Source organism: Macaca fascicularis, chromosome 9, assembly GCF_037993035.2.
Source record: "Macaca fascicularis isolate 582-1 chromosome 9, T2T-MFA8v1.1".
In the NCBI taxonomy this organism is placed as follows: domain Eukaryota; kingdom Metazoa; phylum Chordata; class Mammalia; order Primates; family Cercopithecidae; genus Macaca; species Macaca fascicularis.
Window position 1 is genome coordinate 83,071,751 of NC_088383.1, and position 21,957 is coordinate 83,093,707.

General features: G+C 40.4%; 2 protein-coding genes across 31 annotated transcripts in view; one reads left to right on the forward strand and one right to left on the reverse strand.

Annotated features, from left to right (window-relative positions):
- The window catches only part of REEP3 (receptor accessory protein 3), a 104,833-nt gene extending 98,045 nt beyond the window's left edge, over nt 1–6,788 (reverse strand). For 4 of the 6 annotated variants that reach the window (XM_065520125.1, XM_005565747.3, XM_074002050.1 and 1 more), the window contains exon 1: nt 6,619–6,788. Coding sequence is in view for 3 of the 6 variants with exons in the window: in XM_005565747.3 (XP_005565804.3) it covers nt 6,619–6,650 (32 nt within the window). In the remaining 3 variants the exon portion in view is untranslated. Of the gene's footprint in view, nt 1–5,832; nt 6,039–6,618 lie in introns of those variants that run through there. The other 2 variants (XM_045362110.2, XM_074002052.1) reach the window with 1 other exon arrangement.
- The window catches only part of JMJD1C (jumonji domain containing 1C), a 365,022-nt gene continuing 349,346 nt past the window's right edge, over nt 6,282–21,957 (forward strand). For 24 of the 25 annotated variants that reach the window (XM_074002017.1, XM_074002030.1, XM_045362101.2 and 21 more), the window contains exon 1: nt 6,282–6,458. The gene's annotated coding sequence lies outside the window, so the exon portion shown is untranslated. Of the gene's footprint in view, nt 6,459–20,489; nt 20,603–21,957 lie in introns of all 25 variants that reach the window. The other variant, XM_074002015.1, reaches the window with a different exon arrangement.

Sequence of the window (21,957 nt, forward strand, 5' to 3'; positions counted from 1 at the left end):
GAAAGTGAGCAATTGTATCAAAAGCTGCTGCTAAGTCAGATGAGGACTAAACAATTTGGCCAAGTGGCAGTCACTATTGATCTGAGAAGGGCAATTTCAGTGAAGTGGAAGGAGAGAGAAGTCTAAACGTATGGGTTCCAGAGTACCCTGAAGGAAAGAAACTGAAGATGGTGTATAGACTATCTTTTTTTTTTTTTAATTCTTTTTTTTTTTTTGAGACAAGGTCTCATTCTTTTGCCCAGGCTGGAGTGCAGTGGCATGCTCATGGCTCACTGCAGCCTCAACATCCCAGGCTCAAGTGATTCTACCACTTCAGCATCCATTGTAGTCCGGATTACAGGCATGTACCACCACACCCAGCTAATTTTTATTTTTTATTTATTTTTGTATTTTTTGTAGAGATGGGGTTTCACCAGGTTGCCTGGGTGGGCTCGAACTCCTGGGCTCAGGCGATCTGCACGCTTCAGCCTCCCAAAGTGCTGGGATTACAAGCGTGAGCCACTGTGCCTGGCTTGGACTATTCTTTTGAGGAAGTTTTGCTTTAAAGATACAGAGAGAAATGGGGTGATAAGATGAAAAGTATAGTAGGTTAAAAGATTTTTTTTAAGGTGAGAGAAATAATAGCACGTTGGTATGCTGTTGAGAAAGATCTAGTAGAGGAGGAAAAGAGATGAAGCTGAAAAGAAGGGGGGAAACTGCTGAAGTATGGTTTTTAAGGTGTGTAATTTAGTCTGTGAAGATATCCATTATAGCATCCAATATAAATGAAGACGATCAATTAGAGAAAAGTAATTGCGAGTTTTACGAGTACTGCCAGACAATTAAATTAAGGTAAAAAAAATGTATTATCATTGTAAAAAGGGAAATATAGATATATAGAATTAAAAAGGAAGTCTCCAAATTAACCCAATTCTACATAAGAAAGTACTTATCAAATATCTGTAGTACCTAATTTTACATTTAGAAATGATCAAGAAATCACAAAATGAAAAACAAACAAGGCGAACTATATTGAAACTATAAACTCTCTATGCAACCAAGAATAAAATACCTAAAAGAAAACTGAAATTAGATTGAGAAACACATTTGCATGAAATATCACATGCAATAAAGATTAATTCCTGCCGGGCGCGGTGGCTCACGCCTGTAATCCCAGCATTTTGGGAGGCCGAGGTGGGCGGATCACAAGGTCAGGAGATGGAGACCACGGTGAAACCCCGTCTCTACTAAAAATACAAACAATTAGCCGGGCGCAGTGGCGGGTGCCTGTAGTCCCAGCTACTCGGGAGGCTGAGGCAGGAGAATGGCGTGAACCCGGGAGGCGGAGCTTGCAGTGAGCCGAGATCGCGCCACTGCACTTTAGCCTGGGAGACAGAGCGAGACTCCGTCTCAAAAAAAAAAAAAAAAAAAAGAAAAGGTTAATTCCTTTTTTATCTAAAAAGCTCAGACAAAACAAGTAAATTATCAAGTAACCAAGAGATAAAAGGGCAAAGTATATACATACTATATGCACAATATATATAGTTAATAAAAATCTGGACAAGCATTCAACAGTGCTGATAAAATACAAAAGAAAACAATGAGATATGTTATATTTATTGGTAAAGTATTAAAAAATTAAAACTTCTGATTCTGGCTACATTGTGATAAAGAAAGTACTCATACATTGCTGCTAGCAATGTAAAATATTAATATTCTTTTAGAAAGCAATTTGGCAATTTGTATCAATGATCATAGAAATATTCAGTGTTTGACTCAGAAATATTCCTCTTGTATTTTTATCCCAAAGAAATACGTACTTCAAAAGAAGTATATATAATGTCCATTATAGCATTATAATTGCATTGCAGCATTACTTACAATAATGAAATATTAGAAATTATCTAAATGTAAAATTAAATACAAGTAGATGAATGGCTAAGAAAACAATACTGGCCTGATCAAACAGAAGATATTAAATAAAAATTTAAAGCAACATAGAAGATGCTTATAAGATTTCAGAGCAACATAGAATATGCTTACAATATAATAAAGAATAGTATCACATTTTTACTATACTCTAATTAAAATTATGTTACCTACACACAAAGTGATTCAAACAAAAAATGTGTATTGAAGATACTTTAAACATTCAGCATGCTGGGATTTTAGGAGAGCATGTTTTTCATTTTTCTGATAACTACTACTAGCATTTACTGAATGCTTACTATGTGCCAGATGCTGGACTATGGACATTACATATATTAATGTATTTAAACGCATGGGGTAGGTTATGACACATAAATGGCAGAGCTAATAGTTGAATTTGGCAATCTAGCTTTAATCTTGATCTTAATTACAATGCTACATCATAAAAACAAATTAAGAAAAGTTAGGGGAAAAACTGAATTTCCCTCAACTTATGAGAGTCATGTTTCAAAAGGTGAAGTGCGGATATCATATATGAATGGAACATCATTGGTAATCTCAAACTACCATCCCTTAAAAATTGGTAACTACTCATGCCTGTAATCCCAGAACTTTGGGAGGCCGAGGCAGGAGGATCACCTGAGGTCAGGAGTTCAAGTCCAGGCTGGCCAACACGGTGAAATCCCGTCTCTACTAAAAATACAAACATTAGCTGGGCATGGTAGCACACGCCTGTAATCCCAGCTACTTGGGAGGCTGAGGCAGGAGAACTGCTTGAACCCGGGAGGCGGAAATTGCAGTGAGTCACGATCGTGCCACTGCACTCTAGCCTGGACACCAAGAGAAAAACTCCGTCTCAAAAAAAAAAAAAAAAAATTGGTAACTAACCTGTCAATCTTGCCTTGATGTTAAAGTAAGCTGAGTTTGAACAGACTGTGAGTAATGGAAAAATACTTTCATATCATCACAGAATGCTAAGGCTGGACAAAAGAGCTTGGAGGTTATCAGGTCTCTTTGCCTCTTCTGAGAAATAGAACCAAGGTCTATAATCAGTAAGAGACTGCCTCAGGGTCATTCAGCTCGTTAAGGTAACCAAAGCCAGTTCTGAATTCCAAGTTTCTTGATAACAATCCAGTGATATTTCTTCCTACACCATTTTACTCACTTCCCTCATAAAAAAGCTATCTATATATCTATTACGTTTTAAGTGCACACTCAATGCCAAGCACCACACTTGCACGTTTTAGTTAAACTAATTTAATCTTTACAACAGTCTTTTTTTTTTTTTTGAGACAGAATCTTGCTCTGTTGCCGAGGCTGGAGTGCAGTGGCACGATTCTCAGCTCACTGCAACCTTTCCTTCCAGGGTTCAAGTGATTCTAGTGCCTCAGCTTCCCTACTAGTCAGGACTACAGCTGTGCGCCATCACGCCCGGCTAATTTTCTTTACAACAGTCTCGTGTGGTATTTATTATAACCACTTAAAGGCAAGAAGACTGATGCTCAGAAGGGTTTAGCATGCTGCCCAAGACCACACAGCTGTAAAGAGTGGTATCCAGGGCCAGGTGCGGTGGCTCATGGCTGTAATTCTAGCACTTAGAGAGGAAGGTGGGCGGATCATGAGGCCAGGAGATCGAGGCCAGCCTGACCAATACGGTGAAACCCTGTCTCTACTAAAAATACAAAAAAATTAGCCAGGCGTGGTGGCACGCACCTGTAGTCCCAGCTACTTGGGAGGGTGAGGCATGAGACATGAGAATTGCTTGAATTGGGAGGTGGAGGTTGCAGTGAGTTGAGATCACACCACTGCACTCCAGCATGGGCGACAGAGAGAGACTGTCTCAAGAAAAAAAAAAGAGTGGTGTCCAGGGCTAATTTCTCCGGTGTTAAAGTGCAGGATCTGGGGACAAAGTGCTTCTACATACAGGGTGCTCTGGTTATTGAGGTTCCCTGCCCATGCTACCAGAGGTTCATGTCGAGAGGAGGGTCTGATCTTGCTCAGGAGGAGGTGGTTGTCTCAGTAAGTTAGAAAGAATCAAGTAAATTCTACCTCCTGGTGTGAAAAAGGTTTCCAAGTTTGTGTAGATCCTGTGACTGCGCTTTCATTTTCAGAGAGAGAAACTGAGTAAAGAAGAAAAATGGAATGATGTTTGTATTCTCTGACAAGTGTGCTTTCTAATGTGCTAATGGCTCACAAAATAACGGTTCCTGACACTTGAGAAACACGTTTCTTTTCATGACATTTTCTTCCTCACATTACTGTTCCCTGTCTTTAGCCTCAAACCTTACATTCTGTAGCTAAAGCACTTTAACTGCAAAGAGGCTTTAATCCCCTCTCTCCAGTTAGGGAGTCTCCTAAGGAGTCTCCTTGTTTTCCAGGTCTCCACTGGAAAATTTCACAGAAGGGCAGAGAATCTTCCAAAGCAAAGCTGTTGCTGCCTTATAACATTTACCCCTTCTTTCTTGAAAACACACCCCAGGCTATCTTTCCAGCTTGCTTTTTCCCCACCCTCACGCCCACTGTAACTAATCTGGGCTTTTCCTCCTCTGGGCTTTGGCTCACGCTGGTCCCTATATCTGGAATCCTTTCCTTTTTCATCTTTGGCCGCCTCGATTCTGTCCATTCTTTTTTGTTTTTTTGAGGCACAGTCTCACTCTGTGGCCCAGGTTGGAGTGCAGTGGCACGATCACGGCTCACTGCAGCCTTGACCTCTTGGATTTGAGCGATCCTCCTCAGTCCCTGAGTAGCTGGGATAACAGGTGTGAGCTACTGTGACCGGCTAATTAAATTTTTCATTTTTTGTGGAGACAAGGTCTTGCTCTGTTGCCTAGGCTGGTCTCTAACTCTTGCGATCAAACAATCTTCCCTCCTTGGCCTCCCAAAGTGCTAGGATTACAGGTGTGAGCCACTCTACTGGGCCTGTCTATTTTTTAAGGCCCATCTGAAACATAATCTCCCTTGCCTTTTCTTTTTCTCAACCAGATATCCCTTCCTTGTCCAACACTGGGTATTCAACTGGGTGTAACTTTTATAAGAGTTGACATTTGGATCTGTACCGCAGATATCTGTGCACCCAAACTGTCAATGACCATGATCAACTACGTGTTACTGACCTTTGTGTTACAGGTAGCACCTAGAACAGACGTTCGTATTGTCAATTATGAAAAACAAAAGTCTAAAAGTGCTTCACAATTTTCTGTCAGTTGAAGAACTGGTCAAAGAAATCCAGAGGCTTTTTTTTTTTTTTTTTTTTTTTGTAAAGTACAGCTTCTTAATAGGGCACTTGATTTTCTAGGTGTGGACACAACAGTTGATAGACATCTACTAGGTCAAGAAAGGTATGCCTGGATTAGGTAAATGACAGACTCAAAAGAGAGGCCAGGAAAAGGCTAAAAAACAATCTGAAGGCATCTGCGGTATCCTTTTGTTTATATCTTGATTTTTAGTTTTGTACAGGGGAACACAGGAAGCTCTGAGGCTTTAAAACTAGAAACTTTGCAATTTAATCAAATGAAAAATTTTGAATGCTGTGCTGCAAATCTGATTAAATAGGACTAGTAATTCACTTCCAAACAAAATAAACACCAAACTCAGAAAATTTAGCTCCTTTTAACAACAACAACAAAAAATCTGGTAATGTTATTTTTCCGAAATTCTAAAGCTAATCAGAGAAGCCTGCCCCCTCACATAAACATTTTTTCATATACCTTTATGAAACCTTCTGAGATAACACTACTACAGAGATGAATAATGAATTCACAGACCCTAGCTGTAACTACGTCATTGTTTACTTGGTGACTTTTTTTTTTTTTAAATCGGGGAGAGGGGTAAAATGGGGAGGATGAAAGAAAATCAGTTTAAATTGTATTCAAATACATTTACACGATTAACACCACAACTCAAGGAATTTTTTTTCTTACAGACCTGTAGCACTTGTTGGTAGGAGAACAATGAAATGAACCGATAGTTTGAACAAAGGCAACAGGCACCTACAGCCTTTCAATCACTTAGCAAATATTTCCGCCAAGACAGGGCCGAATTCGGGGATCTAGGCGAGCAGCCGGGTGTCACCTTTCTCGGTAAGCTGCAAATCTTGGGACAACTAGGACCCTTCCCAGGGATCCTGGACTGGGAGCGGTCTCGGGTTTTTAGACAAATCTCTCCTCCTACCACACGTGACCGAATGGCAATCAGCCGCCAAGAGAGACACCGCAACGCATCAGCCGCGGGATACAAAGGCTCGGCACTGCCACCGCATCCTCGGGAGGATCGCGGAGCCTCCCGCGCTCGGCGTCTGCGGAGCCTGCGCAGGGAGCAGCTGCGAGGCGCGCCGCTCCCGGGCCCGCAGGGCGGTGCCGCGCTGCGCGGGGAGCAGAAGCGGGGAGCGCGCGCCGCCTGCCCTGAGCGCCTGCCCACCCAGCGCCGCCGGAGCAGGGGCGCCGCGCCGCACGCAGCCGAGCAGCGCCACAGCTGCCGCCGCCGTCGCAGCCGCAGTCGCCGCAGCTAGGCCCTCGGCAGCCGCAGGGAGCCCCGCAGCGACGTGGACCAAGGTGAGGAGGCCGAGGGCTCCCCCGGCCCCACGGCAGGCCCCAGGCCGGGCCACCCCGTCCCCGCCCAGGCCCAGGCCTTCCCTTTCCTCTCGGCTCCTTCCCCTTCCCACAGCTCCCCTGGGCCTCGCGCCGGCTGCAGGGCGCCGTGAGCGGCACTTACACCACAGCTCTGGAGATCATCCAGGACACCATCTTCACGGGGGCTTGGGCCCCACGTCCGGGACGGGTGGGCGCAGAGCGCTGCGGACCAGGCCGCCAACGGCAGGCCGCGCGCTTCGCCGGCTCCTCGCGCTCCCCGGGGCCGCGCTGGCGCCCTCGGGAGCCGGGCCCGGTGTGTGCGCGCGGCGGCCTGGGCTGCGAGGCGGTCGGTCCCCCGCCCGTCCCCGCCCGTCCCAGCCCGCCCCCGCCCGCCGGCCTGGCCGCCGAGCCGGCCAGCCCCGCCCCTGCGCTCCGCTGATAGGCGGCGGCGGCGGCGCGTTGGCCCAGGCCAGGGCCGGGGCCAGGCGGCCGGGCTCCGGGGCTGGACCGGCAGGACCGTAGCCTGTGCTGGACGGCCTCGCGGCCGCGGCCTTGGCCCTTGCGCTCTAACCAACCTTACCCTCCTCCTTAGCTCTTTGGGACGCCCACCTCGCGGCAAGAGTGCGGCAGGAGGCTGAGGAAGGGTACTGGAGGGCAGGGATTGGCAGCGCCTGTGTGAAAAGTGAGATATTCGCAGGAACTCGGTGTCCAATAAAAGACTCTCGACCAGGCCCTGGTTTTGGAGAGCCAAGACTTTGAGGTGTGCCTGGCCACATCCGGTACCCTCAGTGTTTACGGAGGCCCAGCACCAAAGGCGTCCTTATAGTACCGCATTTTAAGGGAAATGTCGAGAGGTTCTTGCATAGGCCTCCTTGTGTGCCGCGAGTCTCGTGGTGCAAGGCAGGGAGGGACAGAGGAGGATTTCATGTTTGCGGTGGTGAGTGTAGTGATACCACTGTTCTGGGCCTCTTAGGGCACCTTTTCATTAGAGCATCTGCAAAGACTTTTACAGACACAAATCTCCATTATTTCCCTGAGGCCTGCCAGATGTTCAAAGTAAGGGCTGGGTCTAGGATTCCTGACCTGTCTTAAGATTTACAACTGTATTACAGCTATAAGATTTACAACTGTATTTTTTGGAGGTTGGGTTACTGCTTACCCTTGCTGTTCTTGCAAATATCATTTCAAGGGTAGACTTTTAAAACTTTTTTTTTTTTTGTGACAGTACCAAATTGAGAAAATGATCTTAAAGTTTAGATATTTTTCTTTTTTCCAATTAAGACGATAGTAAAAGATAATTCTAGTATTCAGATGGTGTGAAGAATAAAAGATGAAATGTAGGCTTGGAGCCTTTAATTAAAGTCCTAAAAAATATGATGGCTTTTGTGACCATACTATAATTTTGTCTTCTTGTTCCTCAGTTTCCCTGTGATAAAAAGGGGATAATAATACTGTAGTCTGTCTCTTGTCTTTCGGGGATGATGTGAGGCACTGCTAAATAATATGTTTAGGAAATAATGTGACTTGCGTGGAAGACAATCAAAGGACACAACAGATTATCCTAAATTTCTTTCAGTTCTCAGTCAATAAATTGGGTAATTTATTTAATAAATTTATTTATTATTATAAATTTATTTATTGGGTAATTTATTTAATAAATAATAAATCATTATTTAAGAAACAAGCTCAGAACTTTCTACTGTTGGGTTAGGTTCTTTTTGCTTATTCATGTCAAGACTTTTTATTTCAGGAAGTTTAGTAGTAATTTGCATTTACTCTGAATCTTTTATTTTTGGTCATTATTCAGCGTTGAGGATCAGGTGTGCTGCATAAGCACCAGCGTGTTGGCGAACTCTCTTGTTCAATAAAACTGAAATGAATTTGAATATCATTCATATCCCTTCACGAACAGGTCCTGAAATAGCTTTACAGCCTTTACTTTCACTACCTTCACCCCCAACTCCTAATGTACCCTTTCCCTACCTCTCTTCTCTGAACCAGTCTGTATTTTCATGCTCAGTGCTTTTGCCCAGATTTTGTTTTTCCCTTAACACTTTGCTCCCCATTCTGTACCTATCAGAACCCTCATTTTTCAGTGGCCTATGCCATGAAGACGTCCTTGTTTTTCCTCAGGGACAATTATTCCTAATTTTGTCTGTGCCCCCATAATTTATTACTTGAATTTCTATTTCTTATCTGTGTCATTCTGCCTCTACCATGTCTAATATACTGAATGGCAAAATGTTTGAGAACAGACGTGGTGTACTGGATTTCTTTGTGTTTTCCAACTATCTAGCCTAAGATAGAATAAATGCCCAATAAAAATTTGAATAATATTTGTGAAATACAGTCACTAAGCATCAGATTTAAAAAAAAAATTCAGCCACGTACATTGGAAGTCCCTTTAAAATGTATGCCTTTCTTGCCTTTTTACTTTGGAGATCATCATTGTGAATATTAATTATTTCAGCTAATCCTAGCACATTAATGCCTTCAGGGGTTGCTGAGATAGGTAGGACTGCTGGCTGCTCTCTGAAATGTCCCTAGACTGCTGTGCGTTGAATTTTATTTTGTATGCTTATTATATCTTCTGCCTCTTACACATTTAGGTTACTTTTTGCTGCTTGCTTTCTATTTACCTGGAACAGTGCCTTTTTTCACATCTCAATAGGCCATGGGTTGGAAACCACCTACCATGTGCTGCACACATGTCATTGAGTCATTCTGACAACTTAAAAAGCCAGGTAGTGTTTATTCCCTTTTGGTACGATGGAAAGTGAGGTTTAGAGAAGTTATCTCATTGGCCAGTGATCACACAGGTCATTGGTAACAGAACTGGAGATCTAATTCATGCTTCCCAAGCTTCTTTACATTATACTGGGATAGATAGCAGAATTGTGTTTAAGGCAATGGGTGCAGCTCGGTGTTGCCCTCCAAGGGGAAACTAGAAGGCATTTTTTAGATTGTTGTAATGATTGGAGCTAACAACTTGCGTTTGTTGAGTGGAGGCTAGAGAGTTGTGGGACAGTGCTGAACAAAGTCTCCCCATGTCCTGCATGATTTAAGAATATCTTGCTTGACATTCATGTAATATTTGTAATTATCAAAGCCTGGAACCTCCGTCTTACATCATGATTTTAACTGAATTTTCCAGTGTCTTTGTTTCCACATGTAGCCCTTATGTGAACTGAAGGAAGATTGTTTTGTTCACAACTTGACTAAGAGTTGTTTACAGTTTTGGAAAATTGTATCACAAATAGCTCTGCATTCATAGATATATTCAGCTACTAGTTACTTCTTTAAGTCTTCTAGTGTAGTTTTGCCCCACATCGAAATATATGTTATTATAAATCATTTTCATTTCTCTTTTCCATTCTTATTTAGGGTATATGGATTTGTTTGAAATTGTAGGAATATTGTTATTTTATTTCAGGGTGGTAAAGCAGAAGTTGGAAAATATTTTATGCAGGGGGCACATTGAGTCTGATATGGTTGAGAGTTGTTTATCTAAAGTAAGACTTCATCTGCGGAGAGTCTCTCATGAAAAGTGCCCAGATTTTAGTGGAGTGTGTTTGTAATTTCTGTGTATTGGACTGTGACTCAGATACACAGAAATCTGCTACATTTATTAGCAGATAGTTGAGATCTGCTAAGAAATAAGTGGCCGTTAAACGCTGGTTGCGGTGGCTCATGCCTGTAATCCCAGCACTTTGGGAGCCAACAAGGGCAGATCACTTGGGGCCAAGAGTTTGAGGCCAGCCTGGCCAATGTGGCAAGACCTCATCTCTACTAAAAATACAAAAATTAGCTGGACATGGTGGTGCACACCTGTAATCCCAGCTACTCGGCAGACTGAGGCGGGAGAATCACCTGAACCCGGGAGGTGGAGGTTGCATTGAGCTGAGATTGCACCACTGCACTCCAGCTTGGGTGACAGAGTAAGACTCTGTCTGAAAAAAAAAAAGTGGCCATTAGTACTTCACTGTATAAGATAAGGTGCTGGGGCACTGGGAGAAAAGGAAATATAGTACCTTCTGCCTAGAAGCTTTTATACTGTGGGTTCTTGGCGTGCTTGAAATCATTTCTTATATAGAAGATATTTCTTTAAGTACTGAACTTGATTTTGATTTTATACATATATCACTAATAGTTGTACATTGTGCTATATAAAGCACATCCTTCATTGTGTTCTACAAAGACACTTTTCTTCTCTGAGGAAGGCAGTGTATTTAGGGCAAAGGACATTCTCACAGGAGACCTAGTTCTACTACCAGTAATGTGATGTTTGGTAAATCACACTGTACGTTTCCTGTTGAATATGGGGATGATACTGTTACGAAGATCAAACGTAAGGGGTTTTAAAACCTAAGGGTAATTAGACTGTTAAAAGCATTGTTTTCTTTTTTTAAATATTAGTTTTCCTAGGAGATATGTGGAATGTGCATCTTCTGCATGTTAAAGGAGTTCATTTATTAGCAGAGCAGCAGAGAGTAGGAAAGTACCTAGGAGAGCAGGTAGTGAGAGCAGAATTAGAGGGTACAAAGATAGTATCTGATCCTTGTAATTATTAATGAGAATGCTAATGAGACTGAATACTAGGTCACCTTCCCATTTCTATTGGGAGAGAGTTTTCAGTAGCTAAAAAGTACATTTATTTGGAGAAAGGCTAAAATTACTAAATGAGTCTGTCTTTCATAGTTGTTCAGAAAATAGTGGGAGAGAGAGAGGATCTTAAGAATACTGACCTCACAGAAGAAAGCTGTTCTTTTTCTATCTGCTGCTAGGTGAATACCTCTTTTCTCTCAGGCAGTCTGCTTATGGAATTATGGTTACAACAGAGGTTAAGTTTGACTTTAGAGATTGAAATTGAATGATAAGGAAATGATGTTGAAAATACAATGATCAGATAGCAATAGAATAAAAAGATTAGGTTCTGATTAAGTATTCACTGTAGGTATTGGTAGAAAAAGATGGTGACTAGCTGACAACACAAAAAGTAAAATACATCTGTGATGGCTGGATCTGGGAAACATACACAGTGAGAAATTGACCTTATCTGAGATTCTTATACATTTCCAGTAGCAGCCTTAATATAACAACTAAGGATTTAGACAGAAGCTTTTGTTTTCCCTTCATGGTAAAATATGGTTTTGTGTTTGACCATGTTAAGTGGCAGAGAAACATCTAGTTTAAGACAGTTGAGGTACTTTTACTATTTATTTAAAATAGAATAGATTAAATCAGGATTTTAAGCTCTAGATAGACTTACGATTTCAGGTATTCAGGTGCATATGGAGTTGTGGTATAATTTGCCAAATCTGAAATATTTGATAATTCTATCATATCTAGTAAGCAGAACTTCAACAAATTTGTATTGATGTTTTGAGTGATAATTCAAAGCACATGAAATAAATTTAAAAGGGAACAGTGAAAAGTTAAATCTTTTTTTCTTCCCTGTTTCCAGCTAGTCAGTTCATTTCACAGGCAGTCTCTGTTCCCAGTTTTTTTTTTTTTCCTCAAAGTCAAGTCCAGAAACATACCCAATTATTAATAGATATTTAGTCTAAGATAAAGACAGCATTTTATGGTTTTTGGAGCACGATGGAATTATTTGGTAAATGATGTTGTGACAGCTAGCCAGCCATTTAATAAAAACTGAAGAAAAAAAATTCTGATGAGTAAGAAATGGAAATGGAAAAACTGAAAGTCACATAAAAGTACAAAAAAAAAAGGATAAAGGTATTATATTCTTGATAGCAGGAAGACCTTTCTGTCATAAAATCAGAAACCGTAATCATAGATTTGAGTATATAAGCATACAAACTCCTGTGCCTCCAAAACCAATATAAACAAGATTGAAAGATGACAAAGGAGGAGGAATATCTATAAAACCTGACAGAGGGTTTTTTTGTTTGATTTTTGGGTATATATCTTCATATACAAAGCACTCTTAAAAACGATTAAGAAGTAATCTCTGAAGACTTCCAATTTCCAGTGTAGCATGTAAGGAACTCGGTAATTACCACTTGGTCCTGACAAAATAAATAACTGAACAAAATGAAGAGAAGACAACACTTCTTAGATTCCTCAGAGAAGTGAAGTCACAGGGCAAACCACATCCTCCAAAACTGGAGAGACAGACAGGTGGATACAGAGAATCACAACTACTGAAGCAGAAACCGAGGATCAGAAAGCCCTGAGGGAACCAGTACCCGGGTAGGAAAACCTGAGCTGTAATTGAGGAGTTGCTGGAGGCTCAGTGTGGACAGCTCTGAGACCTAAAAACTCCAGGGAGAGCCAGTCATAAGGAAGCCCTCATAGTTTTGTGAGATTTACTTCCTGGAGCTCTACCAGGTCCTCACAGTAAATATTTGAGAAAAATCCTCTTACGCTGTCAGCAGGAGAAGGGGGAAGTGAAACATTTTTTTTGTTGTTGTTGTTGTTTTTGAGACGGGAGTCTCGCTCTGTCGCCCAGGGTGGAGTGCAGTGGCCGGATCTCGGCTCACTGCAAGCTCCGCCTCCCGGGTTTACGCCATTCTCCTGCCTCAGCCTCCCGAGTAGCTGGGACTACAGGCGCCGCCACCTCGCCCGGCTAGTTTTTTGTATTTTTTAGTAGAGACGGGGTTTCACCGTGTTAGCCAGGATGGTCTCGATCTCCTGACCTCGTGATCCGCCCGTCTCGGCCTCCCAAAGTGCTGGGATTACAGGCGTGAGCCACCGCGCCCGGCCGAAACATTTTGAAATACACCAAGGTATTCTGTCCTTAACAAGGCCTGCCCTCAGGAGAAATTATTTCTCTTAGAACCTAACCTAACTGGGGAATGGGAAAAATGCAGCTCCAGTCAACTCTAGCCCTCCACATGGAGAAAAGGAAATTCCTAACTCTTAACTCCCTGTAGACTTCCACTTGGGGGAAGGGAAATAACTCCAGCCCTCTCCAGCCACCCTGTTCCATTTGAAGGGAGGAAAAAACCTGAGAAGCGCTGGTGGAAGTTCACAGTGTGGAGGCACAGGCTCGCCAGAGGACTGAGACCTAATCCTAGGCCTATAGAATGCCTCTCCTCCATCACCCTAGTGCTACATTACAAAACACCTGTTTACTGTAGGCTTTTTTTTTTTAATACTTAGTATATTACCAACTTTAACAAGAAATTACAGGCATACTAAAAGGCAAAAACTGCAGTTTGAGGAGACCGAACCAAACATCAGAACCATAGCCAAATATGGCAGGAATGTTGGAAATATCAGACCAGAAATTTTTTTATTTATTTTTACTTTTTTTTTTTAACTTTTATTTTAGATTCTGGGGTACGTGTGTGTGGTCTGTTACCTGGGTGTGTTGCATGATGCTGAAGTTTGGGGTCTGAATGGTCCCATCACCCAGGTACTGACCTTAGTATCCCACAGTTTTTCATCCCTTCTGCCTCCTCCCTCCCTCCTCTAGTAGTCTCCAGTGTCTATTGTTGCCATCATTATGTCCGTGAGTACCCAGTGTTTAGCTCCCACTTATAAGTGAGGGCATGCAGTATTTGGTTTTCTGTTCCTACCTTAATTTGCTTAGGATAATGACCTCCAACTCCTTCCATGTTGCTGCAAAAGGACATGATTTCATTCTTCGTTATATCTGCATAGTATTCCATGGTGTGTGTGTGTACCACATTTTATTTATCCAGTCCCCTGTTGATGGGCACCTAGGTTAATTCCATGTGTTTGCTATTGTGAATAGTGCTGGGATGAATATGTGAGTGCGTGTGTCTTTTTGGTACAACAATTTGTTTTTTTATGGTTGTATACCCGGTAATGGGATTGCTGGGTCGAATGGCAGTTCTTTTAAAGTTCTTTCAGAAGTCTCCAGACTGCTTTCCACAGTGGCTGAACTAATTTACATTCCCACCAACAATGTATAAAGCTTCCCTTTCCTCTGTAGCCTTGCCAACATCTGTTGTTTTATACTAAAAAGTAATAACCACTCTGACTGATGGGATATGATAACTCATTGGGATTTTGATTTGCATTTCTCTGATAATTAGTGATGTTGAGCCTCTCTTTTCATATGTTGGTTGGCTGCTTGTATGTCTTCTTTTGAGAAGTGTCTGTTCTTGTGTTTTTGACCATTTTTAAATGGGGTTATTTTATTTTATTTTATTTTTTGAGATAGAGTCTTGCTCTGCCGCCCAGGCTGGAGTGCAGTGGCACTATCTTGGCTCACTGCAAGCTCCGCCTCCAGGGTTCACGCCATTCTCCTGCCTCAGCCTCCCGAGTAGCTGGTACTACAGTCTCCCGCTACCATGCCCAGCTAATTTTTTTTATATTTTTAATAGAGACGGGGTTTCTCGGTGTTAACCAGGATGGTCTCGATCTCTTGACCTCGTGATCCACCTGCCTCGGCTTCCCAAAGTGCTGGGATTACAGACCTGAGCCACCGCACCCGGCCTACATGGGGGTATTTTTTGCTTCAGTTGTTTAAGTTCATTATCAATTCTGGATATGAGACCTTTGTCAGATACATGGTTTGTGAATACTTTCTCCCATTCTGTAGGTTATCTGTTTTCTAAGTTGATAGTTTCTTCTGCTATACAGAAGCTCTTTAGTTTAATTAAATCTCAATTGTCAATTTTTGTTTTTGTTGCAGTTGCTTTTGAGGACTTAGTCATAGAGTCTTTCCCAAGGTGCCAATGCCCAGAGTGGTGTTTCCTAGGTTTTCTTCTAGGATTCTTATAGTTTGAGGTCTTACATTGAAGTCTTAAATCCATCTTAAGTTAATTTTTGTACATGGTAAAAGTAGGCATCCAGTTTCATTCTCCTGCAAAAATGGCTTGGGAGCTATCCCACCATTTATTGAATAGGGAATCCTTTCCCCATTGCTTATTTTTGTTGACTTTGCCAAAGATTAGATGGCTGTAGGTATGTGGCTTTATTTCTAGGCCAGGAATTAAAAAATATATAGGATTAGCATGCAGAAGGCTTTAATGGAAAAAGTAGACAATGTGCAAGAACAGATGGATAATGTAAGCAGAGAGATGGAAATTTTAAGAAAGAATAAAAAAATACTGTAGTGAAAAATATTGTAACAAATGAAGAATTTCATTGATGGGCTCATTAGTATACTGGACTTTTAAAAATCTCTGAGCTTGAGGATATTACAAGAAGCTTCCAAAACTGAAAAGCAAGAAGAAAAATGATGGAGAAAAAACTCCCTCAGAACAGAATGTCCAAGAACTGTGAGACAACTGCCAAAGGTGCAAAATATACATAAGGAAATACAAAAGCAGCAGAAAAAAAGAAAGGAACAGAAGCAATGTTTTAAGTAATAACAGAATTCCCCCAAATGAGTGTCAGATATCAAACTACAGATCCAGGAAGCTCAGAGAACACCAAAGATGATAAGTGCCGAAAATCTACACTTAGCCACACCATATTCAAACTTCAGAAAATCAAAGATAAAGAAACCATCTTGAAAGAAGCCGGAGAGGAAAAATATCTTACCTATAGAGAAGCAAAGATAAAAATTACATCCAACTTCTCCTCAGAAATCATGCAAGCAAGAAGAGAATAGAGTGAAATATTTAGTGTTGAGAGAAAGAAGCCTACCACCTAGAACTTTATATCCTGCCATGTTGTGTTACCCTTCCAAAGTGAAGGAAGAATAAAGACTTACTCAAAGCGAAAATTGAGGGAATTTATTGCAAATCTGATTTGTAAGAAATATGTAAAAAAGACTTACTCAAAGCAAAAATTGAGGGAATTTATTGCAAATCTGATTTGTAAGAAATATGTAAAAAAAAAAAAAAGTTCTTCAGAGAGAAGGAAAATAATATAGGTCAGAAGCTTGAATCTTAAAACCTTTTATATTCCTTTTTCATAATTGATCTAACAGATAACAGTTTGTTAAAATAATGATAGCGACCATGTATTCGATTATACTTCTGTGGGTTTGTGTATGTGTGTGTATCTATACATGTAATTAGGTATAAGTGAAATGAATGATGGCAATGATGCAACAGATGAAAGAGTGGATTTAGGAATATTTGGTTATTATAAGGTACTTCGACTGCTTATGAAGTGGTATAACATTATTTGAAAGTGGACTTGGATGAGTTGTAAATGTTTATTGCAAACTCCAGGGAAACCACTGAGAGAAGTAAAAATTGAAAAAGAAGAAGGGGAAGGGGAAGGAAGGGAAAGATGAGAACAGGCATTCTTCTGTATACATGGGCAGTTGGGTCCAGGACTCCTTGAGTATACCAAAATCCTCACATACTCAAGTCATGCAGATGGCCCTGTTGAACTTGTGTATACAGAATGTTGATCCTACATATATGTAGTCTTAACATCCCACAAATACTGTTATTATTATTATTATTTTTTTGAGACGGAGACTTGCTCTGTCACCCAGGCTGGAGTGCAGTGGCGCAATCTCAGCTCACTTCATTTTCCGCCTCCTTGGTTCAAGCAATTCTGCCTCAGCCTCTGGAGTAGCTGGGATTGCAGGTGCCTGCCACTGCGCCTGGCTAATTTTTGTATTTTTAGTACAGACGGGGTTTCAGCAGGTTGGCCAGGCTGGTCTCGAACTCCTGACCTCGTGATCCACCAGCCTCGGTCTCCCAAAGTGCTGGGATTACAGACATGAGCCACCACGCCCAGTCAAATACTGTATTATCTGTCTTCATTTAGTTAAAAGAAATGTGCATATAAGAGGACCTGTGCAGTTGAAACCCATGTTGTTTAAGGGTCAACTGTATAATTGATATGCCAAGAAAAGGGAGAAAATGAAATCATATAACGTGTTCAGTTAAAACCACAAAGGGCAGAAAAAGTGTAAAAGACAGAAATAGGAACAAAGAACAGGGGCCACACACAGAAACCTGTAACAAATATGATAGATGTTAGTCCAGACTATATCAATAATCACTTTAAACATCTGTAGTCTAAATATACCAATTAACAGGCAGAGATTAGTAGAGTGAATTAAAAAGCAAGACCCAACTATACGTCATCAACTAGAAACCCACTTTAAAGACACAAATATTAAAAGTAAAGGAATGGAGAAAGATATATCATGCTAACATTAACCAAAATAAACTGAGGATAGCTATATTAATAATAGACTTCAGAGCACTGTACATCATCAGGGATAAATAGGACATAATGCCAAAGAGATAAGTAATCCAAGAACATACAACAGTCCTTAATATCTATAGGCCTAACAGCAAAGCATCAGAATATGAGGCAAGAACTGATAGAACTGCAATGAGAAATATATGAATGTACTATTATAATTGGACACTTTAACACTCCTCTATCAGAAACAACTCCAGTAGACAAAAAATCAATAAGGACATAGTTGAACTTAATAGCACTGTCAATCAACTGGGTATAATTGACATCTATAGACTACTTCACCAAATAACAGCAGATAACACATTCTTCTCAAGCTCACATGGAACATTCACAAAGATAAACTTCATTCTAGGCCATAAAACAAACCTTAACAAACTAGAAATCATGCCATATCTGCTCTCAGAGCACAATAAAATTAAATAGAAACCAGTAACTGAAAGATAGCTGGAAAAATCTCAAAATATGTGGATGATTAAACAACTTCTAAATAATACATAGGTCAAAGAAGAAATCAGGAACACTTAAAAATATTTTGAAATAAATCAAAATGAAAATACAGTTTATCAAAATTTGTGAGATGTAGTGAAACCAGAGCTTAGAGGGAAATTTATTGGATTGAATGCATTTATTAGAAAAGATGAAAGATCCAAAATCGGCTGGGCGCCGTGGTTCACGCCTGTAATCCCAGCACTTTGGGAGGCTGAGGCAGGCGGATGATGAGGTCAGGAGATTGAGACATCTGGCTAACACGGTGAAACCCTGTCTCTACTAAAAATACAAAAAATAGCGTGGTGGTGGGTGCCTGTAGTCCAGCTACTCGGGAGGCTGAGGCAGGAGAATGGTGTGAACCCAGGAGGCGGAGCTGGCAGTGAGCTGAGATTGTGCCACTGCACTCTAGCCTGGGCGACAGAGCAAGACTCTGTCTCAAAAAAAAAAAAAAAAAAAGATCCAAAATCAGTAATCTAAAGTGCCACATTAGGAAACAGAAAAAGAACACATCAAATCCAAAGTAAGTAGAAGAAAAGAAATATAATAAAAGTTAGAGCAGGAATCAATGAAATGAAAATCAATAAAGTCAATAGCTGGTTCTTTAATAAGATTAGTAAAATAGATAATCCTTTAGCTAGACCAGCTAAAAAGAAAGGATACAAATTACTAATATCAAAAATGAAAGCAGCATCTTTACAGATCCCATTGATATTGAAAAGATAATAAAGGAATATTATGACTGACCCTCTGCTTATAAATTTCATAACCTAGATGAAATGGACCAGTTATTTAAAAGGTGCAATCTGCCAAAAGTCACACAAGAAGAAATAGACAATCAGAATAGGCCTGTATTTAGCAAAGAAGCTGAATCTACAATTAATAATCTTCCTAAACAGAAAGTGCCAGGTCCAGATGGGTTCACTAGTGAGTCTACCAAATATTTAAGGAAGAAGTTATGCCAGTTATTCACAGTCTTTTCCAGAAGACAGAAGTAGGGGAAATACATCTTAATTCATTCTATGAGACCAGCATTATCCTAATTCAAAAAACACATATTGCAAGAAAAGCAAAGTACATACTAACATCTCTTACAAACAGATGCAGAAATCCTCCATAAAATTAGCAAATTTGATCCAAAAATGCATGAAAAATTATATACCACAACCAAGTGGGATTTATCCCAGGTATGCAAGGCTGGCTCAATATTGGATAATCAATTAGTGTAATCTAGCACATTAACAGGCTAAAGAAGGAAAATCACAGGGTTGTATCAATAGATGCAGAAAAAGCATTTGATAAAATCCAACACTAATGCGTTATGAAGGCTTTCAGTAAATTAGGAAGAGAGAGGAACTTTCTTACCTTGATAAAGAACATCTACAAAAACCCTACAGCTAATACCATAGTTGATGTTGAGAAACTGGAACCTTTCCGGCAAAGATTAAGCACAAGGCAAGAATGTCCCCTCTAACCATTGCTTTTCAGCATCATTCTGTCCTAGCTGATGCAATAAGACAAAAAATGGAAATAAAAGGTATATAGATTGAAAAGGAAGAAGTAAACTGTCATGTTCACAGATGACAGGATTATGAAGAAAATTAAAAAGAACCAAGAAAATTACTTCTGGAACTTATAAACCACTATCACTTTCTTATATTGCCAGCAGTGAACAAGTGGAATTTGAAATTAAAAACACAATAAATTAAAAACATTTACATTAGCAACCCCCAGAATGAAATGTGTAGGTATAAATCTAACAAAATATATACAAGATCTATGTAAAGAAACCTACAAAACTGATGAAAGAAAACAGAAGAACTAAATAAATGTAGAAATATTTTGTGTTCATGGATAGGAAGACACATCATCATCAGAATGTCAGTTCTTCCCAACTTGTTGTATAGATTCAATGCAATCCCAGTCAAAATCCTACCAAGTTACTTTGTGGCTATCAAGAAACTGATCCTAAAGTTTATATGGAGAGGCAGAAGATCTAGAACAGTCAACACAGTATTAAAGGAAAAGAACAAAGTTGGAGAATTGACACTGCCCAAGTTAAAGACTTACTGTAAGACTGCAGTTATTAAGGCAGTATGGCCCTAGACAAATAGATCAGTGGAACACAATAGAGCCCAGATATAGACCCTTGTAAGTGTAGTCAAATGATCGTTGACAGGGGAATAAAGGCAATACAATGGAAAAAAGATACAATATTTTCAAAAAATAATGTTGGAATAACCTGACATTCACCTGCAAAAGAAATCAATCAAGACACAGACCTTACACCAGGCAGGGTACAATCCAAGATTGTGTCTTTGGTGTAGTATCTAGAAAGTCGTTAGTAAGACTTGATAAGCTGGAATTTCATTAAAGTTAAATTTTTTTTTTTTCTCTTTGCAAAAGACACTGAAGAGAATTAAAGGACAAGCCACAGGCTGGGAGGAAAATATTTGCAAAAGATATATTTGATAAACGACTACTACTGAAAATATACAAATAATTCTTCAACATCTACGGTAAGAATATAAACAACCTGGTTAAAAAATAAGCTAAAGACCTTAACAAACACCTCACCAAAGAAGATTTGTAGATGAAAGTAAACATGTGAAAAGATGTACCACATCATATGTTGTCAGGAAAATGCAAATTAAAATAATGAGATACCACCATATACCTATTAGAATGCCCAAAATTCAGAACACTGATGACACGAAATGCTGGGCAGTATATGAAATAATAGGAACTCATCCGTTGCTGGTGGGAATGCAAAGTGGCACGGCCAATTTTTTTTTTTTTTTTTTTGAGATAGAGTCTTACTCTGTTACCCAGGCAGGAGTGCGGTGGCGCGATCTCAGCTCACTACAACCTCCACCTTCCGGGTTCCAGTGATTCTCCTGCCTCAGCCTCCTGAGTAGCTAGGATTCCAGGCGTCTACCACCACTCCTGGCTACTTTTTTGTATTTTTAGTAGAGACGGGGTTTCACCATGTTGGCCAGGCTGGTCTCGATCCCCTGACCTCCGGTAATCCACCCGCCTCAGCCTCCCAAAGTGCTGGGATTACAGGCATGAGCTGTCGAACCCGGCTAGCACAGCCACTTTTAAAGATGGTTTGGTAGTTTCTAACAAGACTAAACGTACTCTTAACCATTTAACCCAGCAATCATGCTTCTCAGTATTTTTCCAAATGAATTGAAACATGTCCACGCAAAAATCTGCACACAAATGTTTATAGCAGCTGTATTCATAATCGCCAAAACTTGGAAGTAACCAAGATGCCTTTTAGTAGGTAAATGGATAAATGAGTTAAGGTACATTTAGACAATGAAATACTAGCACTAGAAAAAAATGAGCTATTAGGCCATGAAGAGACATGGAGGAACCTGAAATTCATATTAGTAAGTGAAGCCAACCTGAAAAGGCTGCACAGTGTACGATTGTGACTGTGTGACATCTAGAAAAGGCAAAAACTATGGAGACTGTAAAATGATTAGCCATTATTATGGGTTACAGGGGAGAGAGGGATGAATAGTCAGAGAACAAGATTTTTAGGGCAATGAAGCTATTATGTACAGTACTATAATAGTGGATACATGTCATTATACATAGGTCAAGAATGGTAGAATGTACAACATCAAGAGATCAAGAGTGAACCCTAATAACTATGGACTTTGGTTGATAATATTGGGTCACTGTAGGTTCATTGATGGTAACAAATATACCATTCTTGTGTGGGATGTTGATATTGGGGGAGGTTGTGTCTGTGTAGGGACAGGCGGTAAATGGGAACTCTGTACTTTCCACTCAGTTTGTCTGTGACCCTAAAACAGCCTTAAGAAACAAATTTTATTAAAATAAATAAGTCTCAGAAGAA